General features: G+C 47.0%; 1 protein-coding gene across 1 annotated transcript in view; it reads left to right on the top strand.

Moving 5' to 3' along the window:
- Positions 1-17,847, top strand: part of clcn5a (chloride channel, voltage-sensitive 5a) — a 24,279-nt gene extending 6,432 nt beyond the window's left edge. Inside the window, exons 9-14 of the mRNA XM_084449772.1 lie at positions 8,312-8,584; positions 8,693-8,962; positions 9,999-10,185; positions 10,316-10,714; positions 15,327-15,543; positions 15,679-17,847. Of these exons, the coding sequence (XP_084305898.1) occupies positions 8,312-8,584; positions 8,693-8,962; positions 9,999-10,185; positions 10,316-10,714; positions 15,327-15,543; positions 15,679-15,769 (1,437 nt within the window). The 3' untranslated portion in view covers positions 15,770-17,847. The remainder of the gene's footprint in view (positions 1-8,311; positions 8,585-8,692; positions 8,963-9,998; positions 10,186-10,315; positions 10,715-15,326; positions 15,544-15,678) is intronic.
- The last annotated feature ends 98 nt before the right edge of the window (positions 17,848-17,945 follow it).

The raw sequence follows: 17,945 nt of genomic DNA on the forward strand, positions 1-17,945 counted from the left end.
GAACAGAATAAATACCACATATGAGCAAATATAACCTGCTCCGCTATAATGAAACTGTTAAAACTAAGATGCCTGGATAAAGAAATAATTTTTCTAAACTATATATTTGACAGAATTGTGATTTGATGGCAGGTACTTAAAAATGCTAATGCAGGGACACGCAATACAGCGGGGAGAGCGGTGAACGCGCATTAAACATCCACATGAATGTGTAAACTTCGTGGACGCGGCCGGGTCAACAAATCACGTGGTTAAAAAGCACAACTGCGCATGACTGTGACGCAAAAAAACACAACTGCGCATGTCAAAAGGGGTCGGTGGACCCTTCAAAAAGCTTCACTCTCAAGAACGAGGCGTCAACGTAGTCACCGCATCCAGTTCTATTAATACATCCATGTTGCAAACATTGCAGACAGATGCCCACCGAAGAGGGAAGTTTGTGCTGTACTGAGTGGGACCTGTTGCTAACAGCTGACATGGCAAACCTTTTCGGTCTGTGAGTCTGACTCCTTGCCTGTTGAAAGTGAGTCCTGCTTTTACCACTAGTATTTATGTCCAAGCGAATAAATCTACAGCTTTGATAATTTCATGCTGTAATACCACTTCTTACAATTCTATTTTTCTAAAGTTAGTCTAAGCAAAGGGATTATTATTATTATTAAGCTTCAACACACACACACACACACACACACAGTTGGCAATAAGAACTTACCTCAAGTTCTTCCACTCGTTCGTCTTCTGTCGTTCCTCTATGTAAAGTCGGAACAGCATCACGTTTGAGGAAGACCCTTTTGGTAGATTTCTTCAAGAATAGCCTAGGCTTATAACATTTGTCCTCAAAATGCAAAGCGCACACACAGTGATCTAAGACCCGAAGAATATCCACGGGTGAGTTTACATCCAAGTAAAGAGATTCTAGCCCCAACTTCAATCTTGCGGGATCGTTGTAGGGAAGTCTATGACAAGTTACAGATGAACGGAGTTTGCCACAATTGGCAACGGCACAATAGCGCGTCATTTAAGAGATCCCAAACAAATGCTTCGCACGAGCCTGTCTTGTTGTTGCGCCTAGCTTTTCAAATATAGTGGAGGAACCAAACCCTCCAAATTTGGAGATACCCCTTCCCCGGGGCAGAACAAAACAGGACATTGTTTTTTCATCTTTAATATGTCCCCTTCATGACATGGATTGTCCCAAGTTTTACTTTTACTGCAAAAGTCATGAAATTTATCCATGAAGTGACTTTCCCCATAGGCCAAAAAAGTGCAAAAACACCTAACCTGAAAGAGGGAATTCCAAGATAATCCTTTGTCATGTTCTACCAGATGGTTGTTTTTACATCATACTTGCAGATATGGTCTACATGTACTGTACCTACATCCCAAAGCAACCAAGATGCCAATATTTGGTTCTATTTTGAATCAGCAGCCTTCTATATAAGGCCTTATTATAGGCGGAAAGAGCAAAATGTTATTTTGTATGAGGACTATATCACTTTTAATCCTGGTCCTACTCTTCTATCAGGGATAGAATATAACCTGACCTTATTTTTTCATAACTTTGACTTATCCCCTTCATAAAATGAATGATCAGACTTTTTACTTGTTTTGAAAAAGCCATGAAATTCTTCAATAAAGTGATTCACCACATTTGCAAAAAAGAGCCAAATACTCCAGGTCTGCCCTGAAAAAGGAGTTCCAAGGTAATCCTGCATCATTTCCCATCTACTGGTTAGATTTACTTTATATTTCCACAGATTGTCTACAGGTAGAACCCTAACACCCCAAACAAACCAAAGTGTCACAATATTATTGTATTGTGAATCAGCAGGCCTTTATAGACTAATAGGCTGTGTTGCAGACAGATACGTCAATTATTTTATTTTTTTCTGAGTTACTTCTAATCCTGGTGTAATTCATTAGGTCGTCCTCAGACGAGCTTGACAGTGAAGTCTCCAATCATCTTGGTCGTCCATACATCCAGCCAGTTCTGCAGAACTCTCCACTCCTGCGTCCCTCCTCAGTACATCCACGTATGTTGGTGTGGGACGTCCTCTTAATCGGTGCCCGTGTGTCGGCTCCCAGCGCACCAGCTTGCTGGCTGGGAGTTCATGATGTCTGTGGCAGTGGCCAGCAAGTTTCATCCTCCTGGATGCCACTTTCTCACTCAGCTTTGGTAGCCCCCCATACAGATGCTTGTTGGTAACATGCTCGTTCTGGTTGACATTTAGCACCACACGCAGCATTCTGGTGTAGCACCCATCCAGAGACTTCTGCAGGGTGGGCTTCAGGGTCCAAGTTTCACAGCCGTATAGGAGGACAGACTCCACGGTCGCATGGAGGAAGCTCAGTTTGATGTGTCGAGGGAGATTGGAGTTCCACACACTATTCATGCCATTCAGGGCCCTCCATGCCAGTGCTTTTCTTACCTTAAGGTCCTGTTCTGATGAGTTGACCCAGGAACCCAGGTATTTGAAGTCTCTAACTTCTGCTAGAGCATTGCCCCGTACTGTCTTGAGAGGTGGGTGGTCCAGGGGGGTGTTGTAAGTGATTGCCTCAGTCTTTTTTGCATTCAACCTGAGGCCAACCATGGAACATTCTGCCTCTACTCTGTTCAAGAGCTCCTGTGCCTGCTCTACACGGCTGGACATCAGACTGATGTCATCTGCATAGTCCAGGTCTGCCAGGACTACAGCGGGGTTTCTTCTAGACTTCCTAGGTGTTATTATGAAGCCAAGCTCCTGCTCCTGCCCACTGATGGCTTTCCTAAGCGTGTAGTCCAGGGCTACAATTAAGAGGCAGGGGGCAAGAGTGTCCCCCTGTAGCTCCCCTGCTAGGATGTCGAACTCCTCACTGTTGCCATCCGGGGTTACCACTCTGGCTCTTGTGCCCTGTACATGGCCTCTATGGCCCGGACTAGGTTAGGAGGGATCCCGTAGGCCTTAAGGATTTTCATCATCACGCCTCTGTGTATTGAGTCATGCTTTTTTGAAATCAATAAAACACAGGACTGCTGTTAGGTTGTTTTTTTCACCTCCTCGATGATTAAGACCAGGATGTGGGCTACCGTGGTCCTTCCTTTTCTGAAGCCATTTTGGTTGTCCCTCAGGTGAGGGTCAATAGCATCTCGAATCCGGTTTAGTATCAGGCGGTTGTACATTTTCGCTATGACACATGTCAGGCTAATGCCACAATAGTTGTCTGGCTTAGACAGATCTCCACATTTCGGCACTGGGATGATGTTGGAGAGGGATCATATATATATCAGGCTTGATGTTTTCTATCAGAGCTTGGTGGCAGATCTCCAATATGATGTTGTTGAGATCACAGTTCTTAGGGACCTCTGGGGGGAAGCCATCCTGCCCAGCACTTTTCCCTTGCTTCAGAGCAGACTTCGCTGTGGCAAACTCCTTAGCTGTAAAGACACCATTGTCAATCACAAGATTTGTGAGGACTGCAGGTATTTCTCCCTCAGCTCCTTCCACTGTTGGGTGTGTGCCTAGGAGATCCCAGAAGTGGGTGAACCAGGAGGCCACTCTCTCCTCTGGGCTACAGCCTGCTAGTTGTCCCTCCCTCGACCTCTTGCGCCCACCCATCTCATTTATGACCTTCCATGACTCCTTGTACTGTCGTTCGCCATGCACCGCCTCCACCTTCCTCACCTTTTCCATCAGCTCCTCCCCTCTGATCCTGTTGTAGGTGTTGAACAGGGTTGGCCTGGCCATCGGGAGCACCGGGAACTGGCCTGGCCCGTGGTGAATAGCCTGCCCCCCCCCGTCAACAAATCGCGCAGCACCCCCACCCCCCCCTCCCCCCGTCAACAAAACGAAACTGAAGATGTTCCATCTCACGGCGTCGGCTCGGCTCGTGGCCTGACTGGGGCTACATTTCCCGGCATGTAATATTCACCCAGTCCGGCCCTGGTGTTGAACAGCTGCTATTTGGCCTCGTTCAACACCTCCCGACTCTCTGTGGTCCCCTCTTCCTCGAAGCTTCTACACGCCTCTTCCATCCGTGCCCGCGCCCTCATGACCTCCGGGTGCTTGGATCTGGGGGAGGCTCTGAGTCTCCCCTTTGTTGGCACCCACCTCCTTGTTGCCTCCTCGTTAGCAGCGAGAAACTGCCCATATGTTGTCTGAGGCTTTTCCTCTTTGGCCTGCAGTTGTAAGCGGCTTCTCACCTCCGCCGTGTAGCTGGCCTCGAGGTCGGGGCTTCTTGCGAAGGCATCCCAGTCGGGCCGAGGCCTCGGGATGTTCTTAGGGACCCTCAGGCTCAGACGCAGCCTCACAGAGACCACACGGTGGTCGGAGCCTACAGAGTCGAACGTACTGTACGACTCTGCGTTGAGGATAGACGTCCTCCATTTCCTTCTTACCAGTATGTAGTCCAGCTGACGTAGCATACCGGTAGCTCTGTCCTGGAATGTCCATCTCTTGCCCATTCTCTTAGGGAACAAGGTGTTGGCGGCCAGGAGCTCGTGTTCCGTGAGCAGAGCAGTTAGATGTTCTCCGTTGCGATTGGTGGTGTTGTGGTATGTGAAGGGTGCATCTTCTGGTCCGAGCCTCGCATTGAAGTTCCCCAGGATTATCAGGAAGTTGTGAGCCGGCACATGGTGGGTCGCTGTGCTTAGGTCCTCGTAGAACTTCTCCACTTCCTCAACTGGTGCTGCGTTGGTGGGAGAGAACACACTCATGACAGTTGTTACCGGGTTCCCCTCAAAGTCAGCGATAAGGATCCTGTCGGTGTCTTGCTGCACCCTACGAAGAGCTTTTCGTGTTCGAGGGCTCACCGTTAGTCCCACGCCACCTGTGGCGGCCTGGGCATCATTCCGCCATGCAGATGAGGTGATGAACATTCCCCCACTCTGCGGTATACAATTGGCTGGTCAGTGTGCACTCTCCTGTGCTCCTGGACTCCCAGGATCTCCACTCCCCTCTCACCAACACAGTGCGCTAGTTCCTCTAGCCATGTCTCCTCCCTTACTGTGTTCCCATAATAAATGGTCTCCTACAGCGCAAGAGTGCATTGGACAGTGGGCTGTGGTCAGACTGAACCCTTCCTCTCCAATGGAGAGGGTTTGGGGTCCAGTCGTCATAGTGTCCCCCCGAGGGAGGACCAGCACCACCATGGTTGCCACCACCCTTGATTCCTGCGGACTCCCGATGCTGGAAGTATAGGATTCTCGATGATCGGTGTCTCCATGGTCAGGCTTTACAATGCTAGTTAAGGACTGTAGGGCGCAACTCCTCACAGCCCTACTCTGGACATTTTGGGCTTAAAGCACTCATCCGCCCTTGCTCCACACCTCCAGATGGTATACGGTGCAGAGCCAGGCGCGAGCAGCACCTGTGGTTTTTGTTTCAAGTTACCTTCTCCTAGATCGGTTGCCTACCATGGCTATGAGCCCCATCTGCCCATGCTATTTGCCCATAGCTGGGACAGTGGTTGGCAGGAGCCAGGGCGTGTCCACACACGGCTGGGCTTGCGTGCCTTGCCTCTGGGGCCCACTGTTGCTCCGAGATCCCCTACAGTTTAGCCTGGGACCGTGAGGTACCCAGTTACCATGTGTGGCCGTGGGGAGGCACTGTAGGAGTCTTGGCGGTGGAGTGGCTTTGTACTGGCAGAAGGAGGCTTACGCACTCTGCTCCTCTTTTCACCGTCAGGAGGGCTAGCCGGCGGCGGTGTATGAAAGCAGAGTAGCAAGCAGAAGCGGCATGCAGCATGCACTAACTACAAGCACTACTACCCCAGATCTACTGCACTACGCATCACACAACCCTGCACAGTAATGCACACACAATCATACTGTAAAATGCCTTCATACAACTGGCATGTCTGTGGTTGATGCAAGAATGCATCAGAGCTCATCAAGAGTGGTACTTTGCCTTCTTTTTTGGACCATAGAGATGAATAGCATATTTTCTTGCAACCGGTAGAGCCTCTGGAAGGCAATCAGTCAAGCCAAAGGTTCTCAGATCCTGAAGCTCATTTATGTGCTTGTGAAGTTTATTGAAAGCTGTGGATTTGCCTATTTTTATGTAGGTCTATCTCGCATCAACCACAGACATGCCAGTCTCACATCTGCCTCCCACTGAAGATGCTTTTGAACAGCACGTCCTGGTGCCACAGTCATGTCGCTAAACCCCTAATTTTGGAATCCAGTTGGAACAGGTTGGATACTAAAAGATGATGTATCACTACAGCCAGTCCTTTTCAAAAAGGAGTCTGCACCGAAAGCTGTGAGAGATCTCACCCATCTCTATTGCAATGATACAGATTGCAATAAAACAAGAAACTGACAGTGTCTGTCTGTGGGATTGCACTGCACAGAATATTGCTCCTGCACTTCCATAGATTGTCCTAATGCTAGTGACTGATTCACCCCCCTGGAAAACAATTTGACCAGTAATTATTCAGTTCCTCCTCCACTGCTCAAATAGTTTGTTGATTTCTAAATATCACAAAAAGTAACAAAAAATAAATAAAAACTCGCACTTGATTCATGATTTTTCAAGAATGGCACAGAAAAAGTAGTGTATTCCACTGTGTGTACTTAACCCATACTGCACTTTAAGTCTGACTACCATATATAAGGCGGCCAATATAACAATATTTGTAATTCCTGCTGCATTAAGGTGTATGAGATCGTCATCTATAGATTCCATATGGGTGAAAACATGGTATCAAATTGTATTCCCTGTTATTAAGCAGTCATTGTGTTGTACGAAGGCATTTTACAGTATTATTACACCAGGATTAGAAGTAACTCAGAAAAAAAAAAAACTTTGACGTATCTGTCTGTAACATGGCCTAGTAGTCTATAAAAGCCTGCTGATTCACAATACAATAATATTGTGACACTTTGGTTGGTTTGGGGTGTTAGGGTTCTACCTGTAGACAATCTGTGGAAATATAAAGTAAATCCAACCAGTAGATGGGAAATGATGCAGGATTACCTTTGAACTCCTTTTTCAGGGCAGGCCTTTAGTATTTAGCTCTTTTTTGCAAACGTGGTGAATCACTTTATTGAAGAATTTCATGGCTTTTTCAAAACAAGTAAAAAGTCTGATCATTCATTTTATGAAGGGGATAAGTCAAAGTTATGAAAAAATAAGGTCAGGTTATATTCTATCCCTGATAGAAGAGTAGAACCAGGATTAAAAGTGAATGTTCCTCATACAAAATAACTTTGTGCTCTTTCCGCCTATAATAAGGCCTTATATAGAAGGCTGCTGATTCAAAATAGAACCAAATATTGGCATCCTGGTTGCTTTGGGATGTAGGGACGCTACCTGTAGACCATCTGTGTGCAAGTATGATGTAAAAAACAACCATCTGGTATAAAATGATTGTGCAATATCGGAATCAGTTGAAGGACAATGCTCGTTTTTGGACAAACTGGTCATTATTTACGACATATTATAAGACGTTTGACTCACCAAGATCACTTTGGTGTAGTTCGGAGGCATGTAGAAGAAATTTAAAATCCAGCGCGAGCCAGTATATCCATGTAATGGCAGTGGTGGGGGCACTGAGAATGCAGTTTCTAAAAATCTATTTTCTGCCGTGAAACGGTTGTTTTCATCAATCTGTCTTGATGAATCGCTAGTTGTGCTTACATAGAGCATGCCTGTTGTGGTTTTCACAAGTTTACATATGTATGTGCTGCGACTAAATAGTTCGATGCTAAATATAAAAAAAAAAAAGCATTTCCAGATGAACTAGAATCTTACTTTATGCCGAATTATATGCCAGAACGTCAACTAACACCTAGGTGAGTTTCTTGTCTTTGAAATCGAGAGTTTAACATGTTTTTGAATTATTTTTCAAGATGCCCATCCACATCCATTGTATGACCAAAACGGTGGTAGAGCAATTATCAACTTTTCGAAAATGCTAGTTTTGTCAACATTTTGATCTGAACCATTGTATATGATCATAAGTAACCTTAAAACAGGGCTAAACATGCATTTTCCCTTTACTACTCCTTTAAGGGTCTCCGACTGATGATTTGACTCGTCGACTTTCAGGGGGCAGCCCTAACTTCTAGTGACACATTACTGATCTACATCCCTCACCCCAATATCTCTCATTCTACCCCTCTTCTCTCTCTCCTCCCCTTCTCTCTCTCTCTTTCTCTCTCTCTCCCTCCGCTCCCTTCCTTTCTCTCTCTCCTCCCTTTCTTTTTCTCTCTCCCTCTGCTCTCTTTCTTTCTCTCTCTCCTACCTTTCTCTCCTCCCTCTGTCCCTTCTCACATATCTCTTCCTCTCATTCTCTCCCTCTCTTGCTGTTCCTCTCCTGTGCTATCCAGGTGAGCTACTACTTCCCCCTGAAGACTCTCTGGCGGTCCTTCTTCGCCGCCCTGGTGGCGGCGTTCACTCTGCGCAGCATCAACCCCTTTGGTAACAGCCGGCTGGTGCTGTTCTATGTGGAGTTCCACGCCCCCTGGCACCTGCTGGAGCTCCTTCCCTTCATCCTGCTTGGCATCTTTGGGGGCATCTGGGGGGCGTTCTTCATCCGCGCCAACATCGCCTGGTGCCGCCGCCGCAAGACTACCTGGTTGGGACGCTACCCTGTCCTGGAGGTGACTGGCTGACTGATTGATTGGCAGAGTGATTTGTTGACTGACTGGTCAGAGCAGCAGGGGGCAGGACAGGGCTTCAGCTGTTGTCTGCTCCTTGCCCTCTTCCAGGTGCTGGTGGTAACCGCGGTGACAGCTGTGGTTGCCTTCCCCAGCGGCTACACGCGCATGTCTACCAGCGCGCTCATCTCTGAGCTCTTCAACGACTGCGGCCTGCTGGACTCCTCCCAACTCTGTAACTATGAAAACGTCAATGTGACACGCATCAGTAATGGGCTCCCTGATAGGCCGGCTGGGAGAGACGTGTACACCGCCATGTGGCAGCTGTCCCTCGCACTCGTCTTCAAGATGCTCATCACCGTGGTTACCTTCGGCATGAAGGTAGACAAAAACACATTTCTTCATGGGTGTGTGCGTCTGGTCTGTGTGAGAGTGTACCATATGTGTGAGGGTGAGTGTGTGGGTGTGAGAGTGAGTGTCTGTGTGTGAGGGTGTGTGTGTGTGAGAGTGAGTGTGTGTGTGTGTGTGTGTGTGTGTGTGTGTGAGGGTGTGTGTGAGTGTGAGCAGGGCCGGCCCTGTCCATCTGGAGGCCCTAAGCAGGATATTGGCTTGGACCTGCCGGGGGGGAAAAAATATGGATGTTTTTTAGGCAGATTTAGAGGAACATCTCATTTTAAATTAACAGGACACTACTGTGATGTCATTCAGTATTTTCTCCTTTTCTCACTCACTTTGTCACCACCTGCTCTCCCTTTAAGTCATGTTTCACTTCCAACAGACAGGAACATAGGCAGACACACTGAGCACTTTTAAATTGACATTAACTGTTTGTCCACAAGGAGGCTCCAAACCTGCGGTATTAAAACATCTGCTTTTGATTTAATAGAAAGATAAAGCATTCTACAAAAGATTGTAGTTTGATGTTTATATTTATTTGTCCACATTATCTATCAAGATAAAGTATGAAGTGCAAAGCAACATACAGCACACAAATCAAGTGCAAAACCACTTAGATTGGCCAATGGCCATGCAATGAACTATGCAGTAAGAGTAGTGTAAAACAAGTAAACAATAAACATAATTGGCCAACGGCCATGCAGTGAACTGTGCAACAACAATGTGCAACTGTCCAATGAACAGTAGTGCAAAAACAAACCAGCCTGATGTACTTCAAATCCTAGACCATTCAGTCATTCAAATGTAAACAAAATGAACAAGAAAACAATTAGCTAGCAGCAAGCTAATTAACAATTGTATCTCTAAAAGACACACTTGTGTTGCTAAATCCTTAATGTGTGAGTGTGTGTGTGTGTGAGGGTGTGAGAGTGAGTGTGTGTGTGTGAGGGTGAGTGTGTGTGTGAGGGTGTGTGCGTGTGAGAGAGAGAGCGTGTAACTCTACGGTGCCAACCTTCTCCAGGTGCCCTCAGGTCTGTTCATTCCCAGTATGGCGGTTGGCGCCATCGCTGGTCGGCTGCTGGGCGTGGCCATGGAGCAGCTGGCGTTCTACCACCATGACTGGTTGGTGTTCAAAGGCTGGTGCTCTCCAGGAGCCGACTGCATCACCCCAGGTCTCTACGCGATGGTGGGGGCGGCGGCCTGTCTGGGTGAGTCTGGTACCAGCTGCTTGTTTTCAGACCACTGGGGCTCCTCAGTGCTCAGTGCTGAGCTAACAGGCAACATTGTGGCTGCTTAACTATGCAATGATCACTCCTTCTGCCTTGCCCCTTCCCCCAGGTGGAGTGACCCGTATGACCGTGTCCCTGGTGGTCATCATGTTTGAGCTGACGGGCGGGCTGGAGTACATCGTGCCCCTGATGGCGGCGGCCATGACCAGCAAATGGGTGGCAGACGCCATTGGCCGGGAGGGCATCTACGAGGCTCACATCCGCCTGAACGGCTACCCCTTTCTAGAGGCAAAGGAGGAGTTCAGCCACAAGACGCTGGCCATGGACGTGATGCGTCCCCGCCGGGCCGACCCGCCCCTGTCGGTGCTGACGCAGGACGGCCTGAGCGTGGAGGACGCCGAGGCGCTGATCTGCAGCACCTCCTACAGCGGCTTCCCCGTGGTCGTATCCCAGGAGTCTCAGCGCCTGGTGGGCTTCGTGCTGCGCAGGGACCTGGTCATATCTATAGGTGGGAAGGACACACACACACACACACACAGCGACTTTAAAGTCGTTTAATTCTTGTCACAAAGTGACACACAGCACACGTGACAACGTGTGAAGGCAGAGCACACACACACTAGGGCTGGGACTTTTGCCCAAAAATCATATTCGAAGTTCGTTTCTTTATTAATATTAATATTAGAATATATTCAAATTATTATTAATGCTATTTTTTTACCATTAAATGCTTACAGAAAGACCTACCTAGGTATTAAAATAAAGTTGTGCACGTTCTGTCCACTAGTGGGCATTGTATCATAGGCAATATCGATAGGCAATGATGTTTTCAGAAGCAAATACAACAAACAATGTCAACAACTGTTCTTTTAATTAAAGTCAGACCCTGGCTTGAACAGTAGGTTTTCATCAGGTTTTCACTGTTTGACAAAAATAAATAAAAATAAGCCAGTCAGGCTAGGTACTGAAAGACAAATAAAGGATAAAGATAAATAAAGGTAGTATCATGATGTATATCCCATTAATCAAACATGTAGCCTAGGCTAAATCAGAACTTGCCATTATGGGCTATCTGGCTGCAGTATGTAAGACTCAACAACCCTCCTCAACCATCTACAGGTTGTTGGCCAAAAAGACAAGGTGATTCACACTTTCTGGTTCTAGAGAAGAGCGCTTCTTTGTTACTATGTTCCCCGCTGTGGAAAACACTCGTTCCGCCCTCACGGAGGTCACACATATTGCCAGGTAGCGCCATGCCGGCTGGGCAAGGTGGGGGTACTTGAGGCTTTTCCACCACCAGGACAGCGGGTTGCTGTCAGACGGGGGCGGGGTCTCACTCTCGTACACCATCATCTCTCTTTGGAGCACATCGTCATTTGGCTTAGTAACTGTTTAAAAGAAAATAGTAGTGTTATTGTGCTGTTTAAGTTTCCTAATGCACTTTTTATATTTCCAATGTAGGGCTATAGCGAGTTTGAGTTGTTATGAAAGGCACTCAATAAAATTAGATTTAAATGTTTTTTATTAAAATTATTTTTACCTCCTGGTGACTTTTGGCAATACACATCGCCAAAGAGGTCCCCCATTACATGGCGCTAAGAGCATTGTTCCTCTGGCGCTGCTGTGGCTCATCCGTTCTAGCCGCTGCGTTCTCCTCTTGGCCTTCCACCTCGTTGAGCTTTGCCAGCTCCACACGAACCACCTCTCTCACTGCCTGCTGCTGCTCTCGTTTCAAATGAACCAGCCGGTGAAAACGCAGGTCGAGGTAGCTGGCGGTGTTAAGTAGCAAGAAGGCATCTTTTTCGGGGCCATATTTAAGCAATAAACCACGAGAGGCCGTGTGTTATAGTGATTTGTGACGCGAAGCGGAGTGCCTAAAACCCCCCTAGCTGTTATAAAATCACTAACTCACGGCCTCAAGTGTTATAGTTACTATAGCTATTAGTGTAAAATAAACACACAGCAATGTAAAATATGAACATTTATTCAAAACGAAGCATCATTCCCTCAATTCCGCCGAGCAAAATAGTTCCCCCAACAAAAGGGTTGCCAAGCAACAACAACAACAACTACAATGCTTTGGATCAAATGGGAGGCGCATTAATACTGAAAATGGAATGATATGCGGTCCCAGGTGTGTGTTACAAAGTATTTTAACACAGCTTCCAGCCAATCAGAATCAAGAACCAGAACTAACTGTTGTATAATGCGCCTTTAGATCACTTGACATTATTTTTTTCATCTCCCTCAGTTCTGTCGGGTCATCGGTGGACCGCTGTAGTTGTGACAGAAGCAGGTACTGCAGGGGGAGGACCGCTGATGCTGTTGGGTAGTTTTCGGTTGATAACGCCAAGGTGGCTACTTTGAACGGCTTCAGCACATCTTTCACCTGCGGGACAAACATACAATTAGGATAACTAATCCTAGTGCCACTAGCTAGCTAGCTAGCATGCTATGCTGCTAGTAAGCGCAGTACTGTCAGCCACGTACTGTACACAAAACACAAATGGTAACGTTAGCTACGTTAGGCTCATGACGTGCTACGTTTGTTGACGGTAACGTTAACATTAGGCTCATAATAGGCAAGTATATTATTAGACCCAACATCATTACTGACCTCCATCAGGCTCCACTCAACACTGCTGAGCTCCAGACGGCTGAGTTTCTTCTCCATTATCACCGCTGCAACAGAGGCTTGTTGATCTGCTGCCCAACAGATCATGTCGTAGGTACTGTTCCAGCGGGTGGGGCAGTCGTTGATGAGCTGGACAGGTTTGAGACCAAGGAGCTTCTGCTTGGATTCGAGGAGGTAGCTGTCTGTAGCAGAGTGCTTGAAATGCTGAGTGGCAGCCTTCAGGCGACTTGTGTTGCAATGGCACGCTCTGCAAGCCCTTTCTTCACTGCTAAGTTGATTGTGTGAGCCATGCAGGGCATATCGGTGATCTCCAGGTGCCTCTCTACAGCGTTGACATAGTTGGTCGCGTTGTCTGTTGTGATGGCAAGCACAGACTCCCGGTCCACGTTGTAGTCTCGTAGAATACGCTCTATACACGTTGAGACATTCTCTGCTGTGTGAACGGTTTGAAGCTCAGACGTGTCGAGAACGACATTTCTCCTTTCCCAGTCCTCGTCTATGAAATGGGCTGTGACCGTCACATAGGACTCAGTTGCTAGAGACGTCCACCCATCAGTGGTCAGTGCAATTTTTTCTCCACGGGTCTATTTTAACAAATGCTGGGTTTTGAAGCCTCGGCGCTACCAATAAATAAACTTATTTAGACCCGTTCTGTCCGAGTGAAATTATTTTTCCGAGTTAGTCTTCTTCTGTGGTGGTGGCGGTGCTTCGAAGCTTCAACCCAGCATTTGTTAAAATAGACACTTTTGCTTAGGTTAGTGAAGTTTCATGTTTATCTGACACTTGTAAATATGAGCGCCTCTCCTAACTAGGCCAACACCGATTTATTTTGACGACAAAGTGAATGGACCAGCAAAGGACTGCTGTCAGGCATGAGCGAGCGGAATGCGACAACGGGACTGAGAAGGGCTACATTTCAACTAGACATTCCAGTGAAACCAGGTAGTCAAAATAACTTACCTGATATAAAATTGGCACCGCAAACGCGGGCATTTTTGATGATGTCCTCAGTCCAGTCCGTATCATGGATGTATTGGTCCGTACACTTAATAATGGCGATTTCGTCTGTCTTCCTCTGCTACTGTTTGAAGAATGTGCACGAATACTTGTGCTGACTAGGCTGTAAAAGGGTCTTTAATTAACAAATATGACCCACGCTCGTTACATAACTTCTACAACATCCAGTGACAAAATATGTCAGGTACCTTGGTATGTCCACACCAAGGATTGAACTCACAACCTTCGTGGTGATAGACGGCACACTATCCACTCGGCCTCCGCTGACCTGGGAAATCTGTGGAGTCTTTTTAGTTTGATGTTCTGGGACCACTGCCTCAAGCAACATAGAACTGCAGGTCAACAACGCCAACAGGGACAGAGGAAGGGAGGAAGGGAGTGACAAAAAGGATTCCCTCTTCTAGGTGTGTCGGCTTACAGCCAACACACAAAAAAAGTCTTGCTTAAGGTAGGCTATAGAAAGCAGCCTAGCTGTAGTTCCTCATTTAGACCCCTAGGGCTCTCGGTCTGTAGCCAATGAATCCAAGCTGCCTCTCTCTGCAGGAGGTGTCTGTCTCTATCTCCACCTCTTTTATGGGGCTGGACTACTTCAATGCCCTGAAATTGTAAGGAACAAACGTTATGACAAGCTGCAGTAAAGTGCCTCGCTACTGAGGATTTCTCATCCTTGTTACGGATGTTGCTTTTGTGTTCTGAGATCCTCACTCTAAGCTCCCTTTTCGTTTTTCCTATGTATACAAGCCCGCACGGGCACTTGAGAAGGTAGACAACATACTTGGTTTTGCAAGAAATTCTATGTTTAATGGAATATTTCTTGCCTGTATGTGGGTGTGTGAAGAAGTCACGTGGAATCATAGCGTTACATTGTAAACAGTCATGGCATGGGAAATTGCCGCCTGGTAAGCTGTCAAAGAAATTGGGAGTAGGGATGTAACTGTCTGCACTGTCTTTGAGTTTGTTCCCGCGTTTATTGCCAAATATTGGGAGCTCTTTAAATGTGTGGCCAACAGTAGGGTCGCTGGTTAAAATATGCCAATGGCGTGTATATCAATGTTCTTGATATCGTTGGATAGAGGGGAAAACGTAGTGGCAAGGACAGGTCTGGAGTCTTTTTTGGGGGCAGGTCCTGGTGAGGGACAGGACTGAAGAGCATCTGTTCTTCTGCATGCTTTTTATATTGAGGTTCTATGTGGAGGGAACTTAAGTGAGCATGGGCAGAACATGCAAACTCCACACAGAAAGGCCCGGGAGATTTCCCATGCGGGAATCGAACCCAGGACCTTCTTCCTGTGAGGCAACGGTGTAACGCACCGAGCCACCATGCCACCATGCCACATATCGGGTGTATCTATTGGTGGGAAGGACACAAACACACACACATGGTTTATCTATGCTCGTGTTTCTCTCTGCACCGTCTCTGTAAAATTGGGTTTGTTCTATGAGCTCTGTATCCCCCCCTTCCCCATAGACAACGCCCGCCAGCGCCAGGAGGGTGTGGTCAGCACCTCCCGCATCTTCTTCACAGAGTACACGCCCCCCCAGCCCCCCAGCAGCCCCCCGCCCGTCAAGCTGCGCGCAATCATGGACCTCAGCCCCTTCACTGTCACCGATCACACGGCCATGGACATCGTGGTCGACATCTTCAGGAAGCTGGGGCTGAGACAGTGTCTCATCACACACAACGGGTGGGAATACACACACACACACACACACACACACCTCACATACACTCTTGGAGAGAATCCCACACCTGATTTGATTGTTGGTGTGCGTGTGTGATTGTGTGTATGTGTGCGTGTGTGTGTATGTGTGTGTTGCAGGCGTTTGCTGGGTATCATCACTAAGAAGGACATCCTGAAACACCTGGCCTCCATGGCCAACAGAGACCCAGACTCCATCCTCTTCAACTGACCTCCAGACAGCACTGTGGAGCCCAGATCGTATCCAGGCCAGACAGCAATGTTGAGCCCAGATGTTGAGCAGCACGGTACCCTGTTCTCTACTGGCTGACTGTCCCCGTGGACACTCGCCCTAGCCTGACTGACTGTCAGTATGAACAGCAGACAGAGGAGAGAGGAGACTGGGGAGGACAGGAGGAGAGAGGAGGAGACTGGGGAGGACAGGAGGAGAGAGCAGGACTGGAGGCAGTTAGACCTCCCCACTGCCAGCATCATCAGAGACAATCCGTCCTCTACCCTGAGCACAGAGATGGAATTGGAACACTGGTACTCTGTCACCTCTATCTCAGTATCTCTCGGTCATGTCTATCTCTCTCTCTCCCCTTCTCTCACTTTCCCTTTATCTCCATCTCTCTCTGTATCTCTATAACTCGGTATTTCTGTCTCCATATTCCTCCATCATCTATTTGTCTTGCTGCACTAAGGCAGGTTAAGTCAAACACATATCCCTTAAAGCTGCAGTACTGTATGTAACATCGGTGGTATGAGCCTGCTACAAGCAAGCTACAAGCCAACTGCGGGGGAAAACTCCATCTGCCAGGGTAAATTAATTTGTGGGTTTGGGTATGCCCACACTCCCATAAGAACATAGAAGGATGCTTCATGTTGCTGATTGGTTCTCAGCATGCACACTTTGAACCGGGTGTGGCCATGCCTCGGCAAGAGGCACCCACAACTCCAACAGTTCCTTTTTCTTTTTTTCCTCATGCTCTAGTGTTGACATGACACCAAATTATAATTATTATTGTAATTGCTTTAGCAGAGCCAAACAGTGGTCTACAAAGACATGGTTTTCACAGAGGATCTCAATTACTCATTTCTCTCGATTTGTCATAGCAATATAGCATCAAAAAAATCTAGCATCTTAAAATCTTACATACTGCAGCTTTAAATGGGTGAATTTTCTGAAGCATGCTGTTGTTGTCCACCGGGTGGAAGTACAGGGCTCCACCCACAATAAGAATTGTCTTATCACCTGAACATTGACCAGTGATCCAACACTGATATATATCCATATAAACGTATAATGACTACCCACCCTAGGCCATCAGGACAGTTTGGTAGAGTCTTTAATACAACTACAACACAGGGGAGCTGCACTGATAAAAGATCTCCCAACAATTCGGTCTGGAACTAACGTTCAATAGTGTCGACCATGGAGATGGAACAGGTTAACCACCTGGCGGTTCACTCCTGCCCATGATCCGAGTGTGAGGCTAAACTTAACCTCCCTAGTTGAGCCCACTTCTTATTTCCATCAGCACTCCTCATGTAAAAAGCACCTATCAGTTCATTATGCTGTGTGTAATAATACTAGACCATGTATATGTTGTTTGTGTTTATAATAACTGCAATGGTTTTGTATCACTACCATTTTATGCGCAGGCAGCGCATCTGAGATGATAAACAATGTCAAATATAAATAATTTATTTCTGTCATTTCAACATTGCTATGAATAAAAGACGATGAACCAGGTTAGACTGCTGATGACACTGGTGCGGTGCAGGTCTCTGGAGTGTTACTGGAGTGAAATGGGGGAGGCGCCGGTGGGGTGGGGCTCGCTTCTCTTGCTTCTTGAAGTCAATCAGTTCCTTTGTTTCACTGACATTCAGAGAGAGGTTGTCCTGACACCACACTGCAAGGCTTCTCACGTCCTCTTATCTCTGTAGGCTGTCTCATTGCCATCGGTGATTAAGCCTAATGCGGTGATAATGTCAGCAAACCTGATGATGGAGTTGGTTGATGGACACCAGGAAGACTAATTGGTTGCCATGGCATTAGCTTATGGGGATGCTTTAAAGGACAATGCTCGTTTTTGACAACCTGGACCTTATTTACGACATATTATAAGACGTTTGACTCACCGAGATCACTTTGGTGTAGTTCGGAGGCATGTAGAAGAAATTTTAAATCCAGCGCGAGCCAGTATATCCATGTAATGACGGTGGTCGGGGCACCGAGAATGCAGTTTCTAAAAATCTATTTTCTGCCGCGAAACGGTTGTTTTCATCAATCTGTCTTTATGAATCGCTAGTTGTGCTTACATAGAGCGTAGGCCTGTTGTGGTTTTTCCACATGCCTCTGTAATATGATCTTTAGAAACGTCGAAATAGTTTCCTCTCTTGCT

This window comes from Borostomias antarcticus (genome assembly GCF_949987555.1).
Source record: "Borostomias antarcticus genome assembly, chromosome: 15".
In the NCBI taxonomy this organism is placed as follows: Eukaryota; Metazoa; Chordata; class Actinopteri; order Stomiiformes; family Stomiidae; genus Borostomias; species Borostomias antarcticus.